Source organism: Thunnus thynnus, chromosome 11 (genome assembly GCF_963924715.1).
Source record: "Thunnus thynnus chromosome 11, fThuThy2.1, whole genome shotgun sequence".
Classification (NCBI taxonomy): Eukaryota; Metazoa; Chordata; class Actinopteri; order Scombriformes; family Scombridae; genus Thunnus; species Thunnus thynnus.
Window position 1 is genome coordinate 302,426 of NC_089527.1, and position 17,152 is coordinate 319,577.

Here is a 17,152-nt window from a genome sequence, read left to right on the forward strand (position 1 = left end):
ATATCATCTTAGAAGGCAATAGTTTCTTATATGCTCTAACATAAATGATAATTAACAATAAATGTGTTCCATGTTCGAGTGCCAGTTGAATTTCAACAAGGTCCACAATAGTCCATAAAAATATGGAAAAAGAACAATTATTTAGCCCCCCTCTTGACATGCTAGCATGACAAACTGAGCCCACTACAACCTCTGAAAGACAGTAATGCATCCATAGCGTTAAATGCTTGAAATATTTCAAATTAATTCAAAAATTAAAGCATTAATTTTGACAGCACTAATTTTAACATAAGGAATAATTTAACGTTGGATTTGGGTGGGCCTATTTATAACTTTTCACAGCTGAAACAATTTTTTACTCACAGGTAGCAACTGTCGTTCTGACAGGCAAAGATGGTTCACTTGGCTCTCCAAAGCCAGCTCTGTTCTCCGCAAGAACACGGAACTCATACTCTATTCCTTCAGTGAGTCCTGTGACTTCATAGCTGAGCTCAGCAATTGATTTCTTGGATGCCCTGACCCATCTCATGGCCTTTTTCTCCTTCTTTTCAACACAGTATCCTGTGATGTCACTTCCTCCATCCTCAGGTGGTCTCTTCCAGGTCACAGTAGCTGAATGCCCATCAACCTTCTCAACCTCTGGTTTAGTTGGTGGACCAGGAGGACCTACACAAATAGTTAGAAGAAATATATAAATTAACCTAAGTAGTTAATATTCTTTTTCCAGACTCAGAGAGACATTTTATCCTTAAAAAATAAGCACAAATGTATGATCTAAGATGCACTGAACATACCAAATCTATCAACCATCTTGACTGGCTCGGAGTGAGATGCCTCGCTGGTACCGTACTGGTTAATGGCAGAGACTCTGAAAATGTACTCATTGCCTTGGATGAGCTTGTTGGCCACGTAGTGACAGTCGATGACCTTCTCTTCCAGGATAGTCCAGAGCAGGCGGCTGGTCTCCCTCTTCTCCAGGGTGTAGTACTTGATAGGGGAACCTCCATCCTCGGTAGGAGCAGTCCAGGTCAGGGTGACCTTTTCGGAGGAGACACCACTGCATTCAATGGGTCCAGGAGCAGAAGGAACATCCAGAACTTTCACCTTGACGGTTTCCTCCTTCACACCGAAGGGGTTGCTGGCAGTGATGACATAATCGCCAGAGTCCTTCCTGCCAGCATACTTGATGGACAGGGTTGAGGAGGTTGCAGTGGTCTCGATATTAACAATGTCAGAGGGCTTAAAGTACTTCCCTCCCTTAGACCAGCATGAGGTTGGGGCAGGTTTGCCTAAAATACTTGTAGCAGTGATGACTATAGTATCGCCAGCTCTGACAGTCAGACCCTCCATCACATGAGTGTCAATGATAATGGTTGGTGCAGCTGTTGGACAAAATAGAACAAAAACTTAATTTATCATACATTGTGCCAAAATACTAGTCACTGAAAGCATTCAGACAGTGCAATAAAAGCTTAGTAGTAGATTTAACACTGTTTCATATCTCACCAGGGTCTGAAATTAACGCCTGCCAACTGACAAATTGCTTCAAATTTTGCTCTGTTTGTATTCAACATAATACATTATTTCCATGAAATGTGGTGAAATTAAAGTATATGTGACACTAAAAGGCAATTATTTATTAATTATTTTAATTAATTATTATTTATTATTTTGGCCAGTAAAAATATGCACGACTGGTAGATTTTTTCATCTACCAGTTCTCTTGGCAGGTGAGGCAAAACGTTAATTTCGGACACTGTATCTCACCGTATTCATCCCTGCAGATGATAGTGTCTGTCTGCTCGGAGGGTGGGCTGAGAGCACCAGCAGCATTCTTTGCTCTGATTCTGAACTCGTATTTGCAGCCCTCTTGTAGATCAGTGACAGTGAAGGCAGGATCCACAACATTCACGTTGTTGGCCTTCACCCAGATCTTGGAAGGTAGGTCGCGCTTCTCAATGATGTAGCCAGTGAGCCTGTGGCCACCGTCGAACTCTGGCTCAGTCCATTGGAGGGTCACGGTGCTCCTGGTGATGCTGACTACATCAGGTTTACCAGGAGTATCTGAGCAAACATGATAGAAAAAATGTTATTGCAATATAAATAACATTTTTTGTGGTACAGTTACAGAATTAGGATATTCTTTCACATGTAATGTCACAATGAATATCTCCCATATCTTTCACACTTACCAATGGGATCCAGGGCAACCTGTGGATCGGTGGGAGCACTCGGTCTGCCAATGCCAGCCAGGTTGATGGCCATGACTCTAAACTCGTACTCCAGACCTTCAGTCAACCCAGTTACCTTATGTTCCTTCATCCTCAAGGCAGTTGGGCTTGACCTCTTCCACAACATACTGTTCCTCTCCTTGAACTCAACATGGTAGCCTAATCATAGTACCAGAGGTAGGAAAACAAAATCCACATTAAGCTCACATATCACATATGCTTATGTACTCATCAATTAAATTGCTATAAGGAGTACAGAACAAATTTATGTCATATGATATGACAAAATAACATAGATGTTTGATAGTAATTAATGAATAGTGTATTTTTCAAACCTCCATCTTAACCTTCTGGAACTGAGCATAGCATCAACACTACACAAGACCATGTTCTACAAAACATCAAATAACTTTGGAACCCTTTAGGATATCAACAGGCTTTTTTTGTCTGAACTGTGAGATTCTCAGGTTTCAAAGTTACCTTGACTGGTGCCTTTACGACCATCAGGCCAGATTTACGGTGCATATAATCACATGATTGAGGAACAAAACAGACGCTTGTTTGGCTTCACTGGCCAAAATATAAAGACAGCACCAAAATGTATGTATTGTCCTATTGTCTACTAAAAGTACTCAGTATGATATGCATGTAAATGGCTGTAACTCACTGGGGAAAAGGTGGATTTGCACCAAAATTTACATGAGCTCTAAAACACCTAAATACAACTTTTCATGTCAAAAGAACAAATATTCCCTTGTTGACTGTGGAGTTGTTCAACAAAACACAACTTTTTCTCACTGGGCATTTTTTGTCAAATATGGTATGCTCACACAAAGGTAATGCATGATGGTGACTTTACACTGCACCAGAGAGAAAGGGCAGGTTCCCCTGAATCATATGATGTGTAACACTTGATACTCAATAAAAGAATAAGCTCAGAATTGGAAAAAATATAAAACTATGTCCAGGTGCTTCTTTGTCTATATAGGTTTTAGAGAGTTAAGATGGAACAATAATGACATTGTTCTTTTTCTAAGTCAACTGTACCTGTGATGGGAGATCCTCCAGTCTTCCTGGGGTCAGACCAGGCCAGGTAAGCAGAGTCATGGCGCATGCTCATGATCTGAGGTGGAGGGGGAGCATCGGGAACATCTGGGAAAAATGGTAACATCGTCAAGAGAAGCCCAATTTTTATGTTCAACACCTAAACATCCAGGCTTTAAAATGTATGAAAGATAAAGTTATTGTCACTTACTGAATGGATGTTTAGCAACAATGGGCTCAGATTTGAGTCCCTCTCCAACACCGTACTTGTTCTCAGCACAGACTCTGAAAATATACTCTGTGCCCTCGTGGAGACCTGTAACTCTCATGCTGTTGGTCTCCACAGCAGAGGAGACAGTCACCCACATGTTGGTGATTGAGTCCCTTTTGTCCAGGGTGTAGTTGGTGATCTCAGAGCCGCCATCGTCCTTTGGAGCTTTCCACCTCAGAGTGGCACCATCAGCAGCAACATCTTTGAACTTAATGGGTCCAATAGGAATGCCAGGCTTGCCCACCACCCTGAGACAAAAGGGATTTAAATCTTATCATTGACTTATTTCAGGATGAAAAGAAAGTCAAGCGTTAATATTAATAGTACTTTAGTTTAAGTCATAAACTAAAATACTGTTATCTATCTTGTGGTTAACTCTTAAAGCACACTATTCATATTGCATTATTCATGTACTCTAAAATGCCCTGCCTTGGTACAGTTTGATAACTACCTGATGAAGATGGTGGATTCCTTGCTTCCAGCACTGTTCCTCAGGGTGATGGTGTACTTGGAAGCATCACTCCTCTTACAGTCTCTGATTAGGAGGGTGGTGTTGACTGCAGAGGACTCTGCACAAACACGGCCAGTGTCTGTCAGGTCTTCGTCTTCTCCCTTCTTCCAGGAGACCTTGGGCGTAGGCTTGCCAATGATTGGGATCTTAAGACGGACTGTACTGCCCTCCTTGGCAATGTAGCACATGTTGGGCAGGTCCCTCAAGTCACAGCTGGGATGAACTGCAGAGAGGAATAATGAATGTTTTAAAACTTTTTGCCACTCTGGGTAACTTGAGTTTCACTTCTTAGAATCGTAAAGAATCCATCAGACAGAGACCTTTACATTAAGTATGCGAGTTTCATGAGTTTAGGCTACAGATTTCATGAGAAGTTAATTTAGATTATGAGACGGCTTTGTTCAATATTCGATTCTGATTGATCAATTACGGCATTATACAATATATATTTCTGAACAGAATACCTCTGCTTTGTATAACAGACCGTTGCTATGGACACAGCTCTGATCATAGACTGGAGAACCACATCCAATCATATCAATCCGCAGAAAGAAGTCCAGTAAAATTACCAACTACAGCTCATTTGCAACACCCAGTGGCAAAAAAATGTTATTTTTTTGTTTTAGGCAATGGCAGCAGATCTGGTGAGCACTTCTCCTAGGTGCCTATCGCTATATACTAACTTAAGCAATAAGTGTTAGTGATAATAGTAATATTGTTCAGGAGTTGTAACATTAGTAACAATTGTCTTTCCAGCTGTGTCAACTGCAAAGCCTCAGCAAGAAGGAGAGAATGAGGACAGAAACGTCAACATCAATATTTCCAAAGAAGTCTTGTTCACTTTGTTTCGTTTCACTATCAATGGAAATATTTAGTTTAACAAGAATTATAGGTTAATGCTAAGTGGGTTAATCTTAAGAAGGCTACGGAGTTTATGTTACCATGGCTTCAGTTCCAACTGCAGAATCTAACAGTAGTAACAGCAGTAAAATCATTTTAAAATCAATAAAATCATTTTTAAATCAATATTTTGTGTCAAACTGTTGATTTCTTTAGTAAATAGCCATGTGATAAGCGGGATAATGTGCAGTGAGCAGGTCATTATTGCAAAATTGACCCCTTCAGGGTGATACATGACCCTGATGCGAAGCTGTACATTATCTTTTACTTGACACTGCAGCTACATTGAACCCTCTACACTCTCTCATACAGTTCTTTGCCTGAACGTTTTATATATTGTATACATGGACAGATCCTTACTGAGTTGATCCTTGGCGACTACTGCCAGCTCCTTGGGAGAGCTCTCTCCTGCGTCATTCACAGCCATGACCCTGTATTTGTACTCTTTGCCCTCCACCAGATCCTTGGCACTGTACTGCATGTTCTTGGACCTCATTAGCTCCTTGTAGTTGTCGTCACCGTTGAGAACCTCAAGCACGTAGCAGATGATGCGACTGCCACCATCAGTGATGGGTTTCTTCCAGCATAGAGTGCAAGAGTCCTTAGTAACCAGTAGGGTCTTGAAGTCCATGACAGGCCCAGGCTCCTCTGGAAAAGTAGATGTGAGTAAGATTACAAGAGCAAAACAATAAAAGAAGATAAAGCATTAAATCTGTTATCATCACACCCACCAGTTGCTCTGACAGAGTCAGCGGTCTCGCAGTACTCTCCAGCACCAAGCTGGTTGACTGCTGACACTCTGAAGCAGTACGACCGTCCTGCTTGCAGGTCTGGCACCTTGGAAGACGTCTTGGTGCAATTGTTGGAGACCATGGACCAGGCCTTCCTCTCAGTGTCACGCTTCTCCACGATGTAGTGGGTGATTTCGTAGCCACCATCGATTAGAGGAGCATCCCAGTAGATGGAGGCGCATTCCTTATTTGTCTCCTTCACTATCAAGTTGACTGGTGGCCCGGGAGTGTCTAGAGAGATACAACAACTCTTATAAACATGTTCTACATATTGCTCACCAGTGGATTTATAATGAACTGCTTTAAACTTGAGCTTCTGTGCTTGGATGTAGCTACGTAATGTTTTGCTCTACACAGATGGTAATATCGTAAAGGAACTTATTACTTTCAAATAAATAACTAGTAATATGTAACACATTACATTTTGAAAGTAACTTGCCCAACACTATTCCTCAGTAACTAGTAGGTGAGGCCTCTCTGAGGACTGAAATATTTTCCTCTTACAACACTGAAAATCACTACAAACAAAAAGTCTGTCACTCACCAAAAACCTTGACGATGATGGTGTACATCTTCATGCCAGCCACACTCTCCAGGTTCAGGATGTATTTCCCAGCATCATATCTGTTGACATTGTCCACTAACACCGTGGTGTCAGTGGTGGTGGACTTGATGATGATGCCTTGGCGGTCCTTGATGTTAGTGTTCATCTTTGCCCAAGTGATCTTGGGATTAGGGCGGCCCTTGATGGTGGCGTGCAGCCTCATGGTGGCGCCAGCACACAGCTCCAGGCCTTCCTTCAACTCTGCGCTCAGTTCTGCCTCTGGAGGAACTGCATAAACACATACAAAAGACAGTCTCATGAGTTTCCTGGTGTAGTGAAAGTGTGCCCTCGTGAGCTCTGTCAGAACAAAAAATGTTCTGTCTAGATTGTTCTGGCATCTAATGACGATGATACTGTGGTCCATCTTTACTCACGGTCATACAGAATTAAAATGAAATGCAGCTAAGAAAATCAAAACTGAGATAACCCTCTACCAAACAGCCAATCAAAATGTATTGCATACAGCACTCCTCTAGCAAGTAGATTGATCCTATAAAGTTGGAAAGAAGCCTCCCCTCCATCATTTAAACACTGGATCAGGGATACATTGAGGTTCTTGAAATTAGAGAAGATGAGATTTGCTATTCATGGGTCTAATGACAGATTCTTTAAATTATGACAGCCTTTTATCACATACTTGTTAAACCAGCTGTAAATGCATTTATCTTCTGTCACATAAATTCAAAATGTGACTTTGTAACCACAACTTTTGTTAGTGTTGTCTGTTATCATCCCTTGGTTATTATCATCTTTAGTCATTTTTTTATTGTGAATTGTATTTTTTATTTTTATTTATTTTATTTTTTTTCTGTATTTTTGCAAACAGGAATATGTTGATTATAATAAAACCTTGGTGGAAAAAAGAAAAAACAGAATGTCAAAATGAAACTTACCAATGATGTCCTTAGCAACGTGTTTGCCAGGCACTTCTACGGGCTCGCTGAAGCCAACCTTGTTGACGGCAGTTATGCGGCACTGGTACTCTGCTTTGAAGATGAGGTTCTGGATGATGTAGTGGGTCTCCTGCAGGTTCCTGGGGACGTTGCAGCGGATCCAGTCTGTGGTGTCAGTCCTCTTGCACTCCACCAGGTAACCGAGGATGGGGCTTCCACCGTCGTTGGCAGGGGCAGTCCAGGTGAGGCTGATGGTACTGGAGGTGGTGTCTGTTACACTGGGGTTCACCACAGGGCCAGGAGGAGCTGGGGAAGAACACATTGACTCAGGTTAGATTAGATACAGATGTTCTTTGATCTCTGTGAGTAGCAGAACATTCTCCCATTAAGAAACTATGGTAAGTTCTGAGAGGTCATGGGACTCACTGATAGGATTCTGTGCAATGGTGCCAGCAGAGGGCTCACTGGGTTTGCCGAGCCCTGCCAAGTTGACAGCAATGACTCTGAACTCATACTCAGTTCCCTCGATGAGACCTGTGACGTCCAAGGTCCTCTCTATCATGGGCTTCCTGTTCAGCTTGGTCCAGTTCATCTCCCTGCTTTCTTTCTTTTCCAGCATGTAACCCAGGATGGTGGACTTTCCATCATCAGCAGGCTCCTTCCAGCTCACAGTCATCTGGTCCTTAGTCGCATTTGTGATCACTGGGGCCTCGCATGGGCCAGGGACAGCTGGAAGTGACATCAGGATTTAGATATTAAAAATATGTTTTAAATTTTAAAATGAGATTGGATGTTTTACATATATCACCATTATAGGAAGTTAACTACACACTACACTAACTGTAGTAGTGGTCACAGAGAGTTCTTACTGCCAGTTATAGTCAAGCTGCTGTTGTGTTATGTGTGAAATGTTGATGATGTGAATGTTGGACTCACTGAATGGGTTCTTGGCGACGACAGGGTTTGTGATGAGGGCGTCTCCAACTCCCCACGTGTTCTCAGCACGGATTCTGAACTGGTACTCACGACCCTCAATCAGCTTATCCACATTAAACTCAAGGGTTTCGCCCTTGAACTTGGCAACAACTTGAGCCCAGTTGGCTCTGCTGGTCTCACGCTTGTCCACAATGTAGTTGGTGATGGGAGCGTCACCGTCCTTTAGTGGAGGCTCCCAGGACAACTTGATATTGGTGGCAAACACCTCGACGAATTTGGCACTGGCAGGAGGACCAGGCACATCTGTGTGGACACAAATCATCAGTGCATCATGGGATATTAGCCAATTAGACAGCTTCATTAGTCAACAGATATGTTGATTAATAAAGCTGCGCACATCATATATAATTTCATGTTAAAATGACCAATCAACAAGTGGAAAGCATTTTTTTCAAATCGTACTGGTTACTCACAAAAAACAACAACAAAAAAAACAAAACAAAAAAACATTAGCAGCCTGTTAGGCAATCATGTCATAAGATGTTGCACTTTACCTATAAAGTACACACAATTTAACCTCTGACCTCTGATCTGTGTGGTCGAGTTTTGATAGACTACCCTAAAGAAAAAATGTAGTACTCACCCAAGACAATGACTTGGATGTCAGCAGTCTTGGATCCACTAGCATTCTCGGCATGGATGGTGTAGGTTCCTGTGTGCTCCTTAGTGACTGCAGCCATCTCCAACTGGAAGTTATGTCTCTGCTGTGTGAGGACTTGACCTTCGGCCGACTTCAGGCTGTCATCACCTCTCTTCCATGTGACTCTCGGCATTGGCTTACCAAACACTTCGGCCTCCAGCAGGATTGTGGTTCCAGCCTTTACCTTCAAACCCTTCTGCATCCTGGCGTTAAGCTCCACCCTTGGTGGCACTACATTTGTACAGATGAGATAAAGAAGTGTTACGTTTCAGATCTGTAAGACACCTCTTTTTATGTTTTGATAGTCATGCTAATCAAGATGAAAAAAAATTGTTATTGCAATGACTGGTTAGTTGGTCTATTTGCCTGGTCAAAAGAGTGCTAGCTCAAAACCTCTCACCATTCTCAGCACAGACCAGGATGGGGTCTGTTGGCTCAGAGGGTTTGCTCATGTTGACGGCAGTTTTAGCAGTGACTCTGAACTGGTACTGCAGGTCCCTCTCCAGGCCTGTTACCGTGTACTCCTCCCTTGGGACATTCTGGCTGCTGGTGTTGCAGCGTATCCACGTGTCTCCCGGCACCCGCATGGCCTCAACGTAGTAGCCGATGATCTTGCTGCCACCATCATTCTTGGGTCGGGTCCAAACAAGAGTGACAGAGTTCCTGGTCACATCCAGGACTTCTGGTTTACCTGGTGTGTCTGTGACACAAAGATGGACATAAGCAAGTAAGAAAAAGAAAAGAAAAAGAATTGTTGGGTCTCTGTAAATGAAAGAGTACGGTCTTGACCTGCTCTATGTGAAAAGAGATGACTTTTGTTGTGATTTGGCGCTATATAAATAAAAATTGATTGATTGAAAACAAGACTGAGAAACCCAGTCTGATGTGCTGTCCTGCCTCAACACCTTCTCCTGCTATTATTATTGCTAGTCATATCTCTGCTACTGTCACCAAGTGCTGCTCATGGAGGAATGTTGGGTCTAGAGTCTAAAGAGTTTGGTCTAGACCTGCTCTATGTGAAAAGAGCCCTGCGATAACTTTTGTTATGATTTGGCGCTATATAAATAAAATTGAATGAACTGAATGAAGGAGTGAATAAATAAACAACATAAAGCTTGTTGCATAGGTGTTGGTGATGAACATACCAACAGGTGTTCTGGCAGTGACAAAGTCAGTCTTCTTGCTTGGCTTGCCCTGACCGGCACGGTTGATGGCAGATACTCTGAAGGTGTACTCCAGGCCCTCAATGAGGCTGGCACATGGGTACTCTGTGGTGCGGACGACTGTGTCATTGGCCTTCACCCACAGCAAGCTGTTCCTCTCCTTACGCTCGATGTAGTAACCTGTGATGGGGCTGCCGCCGTCACTCTCAGGTTGGTCCCAGGCCACAAACATACAGTCCTTGTTGGTCTTGTTGATGCGGCAGTTAAGAGGCTCACTTGGAACGTCTGGTGATGGAAAAACCAAACAAAATGAACACTTCCTCTTTCAAATGGTTAGGTTGAATGATGTCTAGTTTTCCACTCTCAACAGGTTATATTATCTTGTATTTTCTGATTAATCAGTGAAACTTACCAAAGGGGAACTTGGCGACCATCCTGTCAGACTGGGTGGGATCTGATACACCATAGCGGTTCTCAGCACGGACGCGCAACACGTACTCCTTCCCAGGAATGAGTTTTCCCAGCCTGCAGCTAGTCTTTGGGGAGGAGACGGCCATCACCCAGTCACCTCTGCTCACATCACATTTCTCCACAATGTAGTGGGTGATCTTACTGCCTCCGTCCTCAAGCGGTTTGTTCCAGGACAGAGAGCAAGCATCTGAGTCAATGTCGCTGATCACTACAGGACCCTCAGGAGGACCAGGGATGTCTAGAACACACAGAAAAGACAAGAAAATACTGAAAAATCTATACTATGCCAAGTATTTTTTTGGTATTGAGTCCTGAAATCTTCTTAATTTGTTAACTGAAAGATAATTTAAAAAAAATCACATTACCTAACAAACACTGTAGTGCAGTGAAAGTATTAGATAACACTGACCTCTAATGACGATCTTTAGGGCTTGGACCACCTTTGCAGAGCTATTCTCAGCCACCAGACTGTACTCTCCGCTGTCCAACCTCGACACATCCTTGATGATCAGGACACACATGTTGCCAGACTGGTGCACAGCCAGACGGCTGGATGGGACTACCGCTGCCTCACCGCGCATCCACTTGCAGGTTGGGATTGGTTTTCCAGAAATCAGTGCCTCCACCCTGAGCTTAGCTCCAGCTCTGGCACTTACCATGTCTGGCATGACAATCTTTGGCTCCACTTCAGGTTGGGACAATAGAATTAAACCAATTAGCTTTCATAGATCATCATCTAAGGAAGCTGAGAGCTGCTGTGCTAGCTAATAATTTATTTTAGGGCTATAACTTTGTCCTCACAACTTGAAACAGCAAGCCTCACTTTCCGCAAGTATTTATCAATGCATTCACTTCTTTATTTTCCTTAGTGATCTAATGTGATAACTTACACATCTGTTCCTTGATTTCCACTGGCTCCCGGGTCTCGGTGAACGAGCTCATCCCCATGATATTCTTGGCCGCCACTCTAAACTTATACCTCTTGCCCTCCTTCAGGCCGCTGATACTGATAGTCAAACCCTTTACAGTAGTGTAGGCATTCCACGCCTCCTCCTCAGGCTCCTTCTCATCTTCCTCCTCCACCACTGGAGGCGGTGGAGGAGGTGGAGGAGCTTCCTCTCCCTCTGGAACCTGTTAAAAGTTTATAGTTGTAGATTACTGATTGACTCTTTATAAGTTTACTAAGAAGTGGGTAAATAGCTTTAACTAAAAAATTATTTAAGAACTAAAGAACTTTCCAAAATAGATAAAAAGGAAAAGAGGGAGAAAATTTCATTAAGCAGTCAGAGAAAAGTCAGTCTGACAAACCTCCACTGGTGCTGGAGGCTCTGGAGGAGGTTTGACCTCGATGTACTCAATCACATAACCGTCGATCTTGGCGCCACCGTCTCTTAAGGGCTTCACCCAGCCAACCGTTGCACTATTCTTGGTGATTTCCAGAATCTCGATCTTCTCACAAGGATCAGGCTTGCCTGAAAAAGGAAATCAGATGTGTTCAAGTGCTTTTAATGTATGATTAAAATGAAAAGAGACAACTGAATGGAATGAGCAGAGGCAGCCATCCATCCACCCTCTCCGTTCTGGTGTCACAGACAGCGTGACTAAGAAACGATACTTACTGACAGGATCAGAGGCCAGATAGGAGGTGGGTGACACCCTGGGAACTCCGGATCCATACTCATTGACAGCTGTGACTCTGAAGTAGTACTCGGTGCCTGGCACTAGATTGTTGACCTTGAAAGGAATCTTATCTATCTCAACTTCGGCCTTGACGACTGCCCACGTCTTGCGGTCAATCTCTCGCTTCTCAACAATGTAGTGAGTGATCTCACTGCCACCATCAATTTCAGGCGGGCTCCAGGACAACTTGGCTGACGTCTGTTTGATGTCGCTGGCTTCCAGGTTCATCACAGGTCCTGGAGTGTCTGTCAGGAAAAAAAAATGTTGACATTTAGATGCTGAATTGAAATTCAACTGCAATGCAACCTTTCAATTAAAGTAAGCACATTTTTTTCAATTAATGACAACAAATATTTTCATTTTATCATTGTTTGGTTACTAAGTCATACTACGTCATGATAAGCAGACACCAGGACTTACCCAGAACCTTCACGTTGACAAACACAGCCTTCTCTCCAGCAGTGCTCTGCAGAGTCAAACAGTATTTGCCGGAGTCATTGCGGGTGCTGTCGGGGATGATCAAGAAGGTCATGGTGTCAATAATGTCGACACGTCCCTTCCTGACCACGTTATCGATGCCCATCCTCCTCCAGGTGACCTTTGGAGGTGGTCTACCTCTGATGGTGGCACAGAGTCTGATGGGACAGCCGGCTCTCACCGTCAGTCCTTGCTTTAGGCTGGCATCCAAGTCAATCTCTGGTGCCTCTGTTAAAAGGAAAAATGGGTATCAGCTGCAGGTTGCAATTAGAAGTTAAGTTTATTTGTACATGACGATTTGGTTGGGGGCAATCCATAGTTCCTCTCCTATTATATCATTTTTATCATGTGGAGCAACTATTAAGTCATTTAGTTAGTTATAAAAAAAAAAGAAACTGAAATTCAGAGAGGTCCTCACCTAGAATCTCCCTTGGGATCACAGCTCCCTCCAAGTTGCAGGGCAGGCTCATGCCCACCTGGTTCTGAGCTGACACTCTGAATTCGTACACAAGTTTCTCATTCAGACTTGAGACTGTGAACTCGCACACAACCAGCTGAGCCGCAACGTTGCACCTCTTCCAACCATCTTCCCCTTTCTTGACAGTTTCCGGCACCTTCATCTCCACAACGTAGCCGATGATGGGAGCTCCTCCGTCTGATACAGGCTTGGTCCAGCCTAAAGTGATGGTAGTCTTGGAGCTGTCCAGGACCTTCATGTTGGTAGGAGGTGCAGGAGGCTCTGAAAGAAAACATAAAGGTGTGAGAAGTGAAGCCGTGAAATCAGTAATTCTTTCATGAACCACATTTATTAATAGAGAGATATTAAACATAATATAAACATTTATTATTTGTTACATACCGACTGTGTCCTTGGCAGTGATGGTACGTGAGGGCTTGCTTGGACTACCAATTCCAATTTCATTGACAGCTTTGACTCTGTACTGGTAGTCATGGAGGGGTAGAAGTCCGGTAACTGTGAGGTGAGTTGCAGGGATTGGATCCTTGTTGACAGGGGACCACCTGACAGCATGCTCCTCCCTCTTCTCCAACAGGTAACCTGTGATTGGCTTTCCACCACTTTTATCAGGCTCTAACCACAGCACAGTCATATCCTCCTTGGAGATCTTGGTGACCTCTGGTGCGTCAGGGGCGCCAGGGACACTAAATTGGGTGCCAGCAAGGATGGACCCACTTTGCACTGCAGGGCCAGGGCCCATCTTATTCTCAGCACGGACTCTGAAGATATATTCATTGCCCTCAATGAGACGGGTAACGTTAGCTTTGTTGGTGATGACAGCGTTGGAGTGGACAGACCAGACTCCTCTTTTGGTCTCACATTTCTCAATAATGTAGTTGTAAATATCACAGCCACCATCGTCCTCAGGGATTTCCCAGGCCAGATGGCACCTGTCAATGGTGATACCAGACACCTTGAGATCCCTGATGGGGCCGGGTCTGTCCAGTACATTGACCTTAGCGTGAGCTGAGCACGTTCCTGCACTGTTGGTGGCAGTAACAACATATTTGCCACTGTCAGTACGTCTGCTGCCTGTAACAAGCAGCTTTGAGAAGTCGGTGCCAGTTTCGATCTGAAGCCTAGAGGTCTTCTTTATCTCCTCTGTGCTGTCATCCTTGGTCCATTTGACATCAGGGTGGGGTTTGCCCTTAACCATTGCCTCGATAGGAATGGAGTCTCCTGCTTTGACCACAAGGGTTCCATCCAGTTTTATCTTGATCTCAGGCTCCACAATCTGCTCCTTAACCAGGACCTCAGCTGTGGTCACCCAGTCACTCTCACCTCCCTCATTCTTAGTCTGAACTCTGAACTGGTAGATCTGGTTTTCAATGCACCTGTCAGCCATGAAATAAGTCTCCTTGATTGCACCCTTATGAAGTCTCTCCCACTCCTCAGCTTCCTTTGGCTTCTTCTCAACGTGGTAACCCAGGTTTCGGCTACCTCCATCATAATCTGGCTTCTTCCACTTGAGGAAGCAAAACGTCTTGCCGATCTCAGAGATGTGGAAGTCAATGGGTTCACCAGGCTTCTCAATGGGATCTACTGCCACTATAGCTGTCTTGGTCTCAGTGGGGGGACCAGCACCAATCTTGTTTTCTGCACTGACACGGAAGAAGTATTCACAGCCTTCAGTCAGAGGGGCCTTTATCAGACGCTTGGTACAGTCATTGGACACCACGGTCCATCCTCTCTGGCTTGGCTGACGGCATTCAATAACATACTGAGTGATCTCAGTGCCTCCATTGTCCTCTGGGTTCTCCCATGACACCATGCAGGAGTTCTTGGTCACATAGGCCACCTTTATGTTCTGACAAGCTCCTGGTGTGTCCAGCACATTGACAATAATAGTGGCCTGTGCCTGTCCACTACTGTTCTTGGCAACAATGGCATATTTACCGTAGTCTGACCTGACTGCATCATCGATGACCAGTTCACACAGAGGATAGTTGTTGTTAATGTTAGTGCGCTTGTCCCGTGACAAGGCTCTGGCATCCTTTGTCCATGTGATCTCTGGGTCAGGTCTGCCCTTCACCCTGGTGATCAAACTAATGATCTGACCTGCCCTGACGGTCAGAGAGTCACGGCAGGAAACGTCGACAACAACCTCAGGGGGGACCAAAATGTCTTTTGCCAAGATGGTTTCAGTCAGCTCCTTGGGTTCACTGTCTCCAACCTTGTTGGTGGCTCTGATGCGGACTCTGTACTCCATTCCTTCAATAAGACCTGGGACTCTGTAGGCACACATCTTGATGAGGTCCTTGTTGATTCTGTCCCACTGTGCAGTTCCTGTCTTCTGAATCTCAACTACATAACCCAGGATGGGACTTCCTCCATCTCTTGTAGGCTTAGTCCAGCAGATGTCAGCATAGGACTTGCTCCAGTCCTTCAGCTTAAGATTGCTAGGAGGTCCAGGTTTGGTGATGGCGCGGACAGCCTTGACGGGGTCTGAGGTGGGAGAAGGCTCACTGATGCCAGCAACGTTCTCAGCAAACACTCTGAACTCGTAGGTGTTGCCTTCAAAGAGGCCTGAGACTCTGTATCTGAGGTCCAGCACAGGAGTTTTGTTGACACGGATCCACTTTCCTGTCATCTCTCTACGTTCAATCACATAGCCGCTGATGGGGCTACCTCCATCGTACTCAGGCAGAGTCCATTCCACTGTCACAGCATTTTCTGTGATATCAGAGCACTCTGGGAGGCCTGGAGGACCAGGGGGGTTGAACATATGCTTGGCAATAGTGGGAGGACTCTCAAGCCCAGCTCCAATGCCAATCTTGTTTTCTGCACGGACACGAACAATGTACTCACGACCCTTCTCCAGTCTTGACACCTTGGCCTTGGTGCCCATGCCACTGGAGCTAACAACAGACCAGGGCTCCCATGGCTTCTTCACATCCTTCTTTTCAACTATATAGCCGGTGATAGGTGTACCACCATCATCCTTGGGCGCCCTCCATTGGATCATCATATGATCAGGTGTGACCTCCAAGATATTGATGGGTCCGACGGGTGGACCTGGCAGATCCAGCACAGTGACATGCAGTGCGACGGTCTTGCTGCCTGAAGTGTTGGACACAGTGAGGATGTACTCTCCAGTGTCTCCTCTCTGGCACTCAGGGATACTAAGGATGGTGGAGGATTCAGTGGACTCAATGTGATAGCGGCCCTCGGACATGATCTCCTTATCGTCTGTCATCCATTTGGCAGTGGGAGCGGGGATTCCTGTCATCTTGGCTGGGAGGACAATAGTGCTGCCCGCCTTGACAACAAGACCCTCAATAAGCTTTACATCAACGTCAATGGTGGGTGGCACTAAAAGAAAGCAAAACAAAAATATTAGGATGTTTTGAAGACTGTAAATGAGAGTAATAATTGCATTTGTTAACCACCCTATAAGAATCATGTGTCTTACATGTTTTCTCCTGGCAGGTGATGGGAACACTGGTGTCAGGACGGCTCACACCAATGGCGTTCTGAGCCTTTGCCCTGAAGCGGTAGGTCTTGCCTTCTTCCAGACCAGTGACATGGGCATGGTTGTTGATGACAGTCTTGAAGGTGACCCAGTCAGTCTGGCCCTCTTCCTGGTGCTCAACAATGAAGCCGGTGATTTCACTTCCGCCGGTGCGGTCTGGCCACTCCCAGGCCAACCACACCTCCGTCTTGTCTGCATCAGTGTGGTGGAGGTTCTTGGGTGGGCCAGGAGGGTCTGAAAGGTAAGAACATTTCATTGCGGATGATTGGTAGATTTAAATGTCTGACTTTCCAAATTCTCTGAACATGAATAGGGCAGAACAAAAAACTTTCTCAAACTAAGAGATTATCTGTTGATTATTCACTTATCATTCTTACTGCTTCCAGACGTTGTTTTATTCTGGTTATGGTTTTGTTGTGAGAATTTTGTGTCATGACAAAGTGATAAAAAACAATTCACCCATTTTATTTGGAAGTACAGAGACAACTTGT

At 44.5% G+C, this 17,152-nt stretch overlaps 1 protein-coding gene across 1 annotated transcript in view; it reads right to left on the reverse strand.

Moving 5' to 3' along the window:
- LOC137192195 (titin-like) overlaps positions 1-17,152 on the reverse strand; it is a 213,923-nt gene that overhangs the window by 51,061 nt on the left and 145,710 nt on the right. Inside the window, exons 164-188 of the mRNA XM_067602711.1 lie at positions 16,602-16,895; positions 13,532-16,501; positions 13,091-13,411; positions 12,616-12,900; positions 12,135-12,440; positions 11,824-11,987; positions 11,406-11,646; positions 10,925-11,200; positions 10,457-10,753; positions 10,027-10,329; positions 9,282-9,581; positions 8,825-9,112; positions 8,182-8,484; positions 7,672-7,974; positions 7,246-7,551; positions 6,293-6,580; positions 5,689-5,979; positions 5,318-5,605; positions 3,998-4,280; positions 3,487-3,794; positions 3,279-3,383; positions 2,193-2,390; positions 1,768-2,064; positions 795-1,382; positions 364-666 (exon numbers count right to left, since the gene is read on the reverse strand). Of these exons, the coding sequence (XP_067458812.1) occupies positions 364-666; positions 795-1,382; positions 1,768-2,064; positions 2,193-2,390; positions 3,279-3,383; positions 3,487-3,794; positions 3,998-4,280; positions 5,318-5,605; positions 5,689-5,979; positions 6,293-6,580; positions 7,246-7,551; positions 7,672-7,974; positions 8,182-8,484; positions 8,825-9,112; positions 9,282-9,581; positions 10,027-10,329; positions 10,457-10,753; positions 10,925-11,200; positions 11,406-11,646; positions 11,824-11,987; positions 12,135-12,440; positions 12,616-12,900; positions 13,091-13,411; positions 13,532-16,501; positions 16,602-16,895 (9,906 nt within the window). The remainder of the gene's footprint in view (positions 1-363; positions 667-794; positions 1,383-1,767; positions 2,065-2,192; positions 2,391-3,278; positions 3,384-3,486; positions 3,795-3,997; positions 4,281-5,317; positions 5,606-5,688; positions 5,980-6,292; positions 6,581-7,245; positions 7,552-7,671; positions 7,975-8,181; positions 8,485-8,824; positions 9,113-9,281; positions 9,582-10,026; positions 10,330-10,456; positions 10,754-10,924; positions 11,201-11,405; positions 11,647-11,823; positions 11,988-12,134; positions 12,441-12,615; positions 12,901-13,090; positions 13,412-13,531; positions 16,502-16,601; positions 16,896-17,152) is intronic.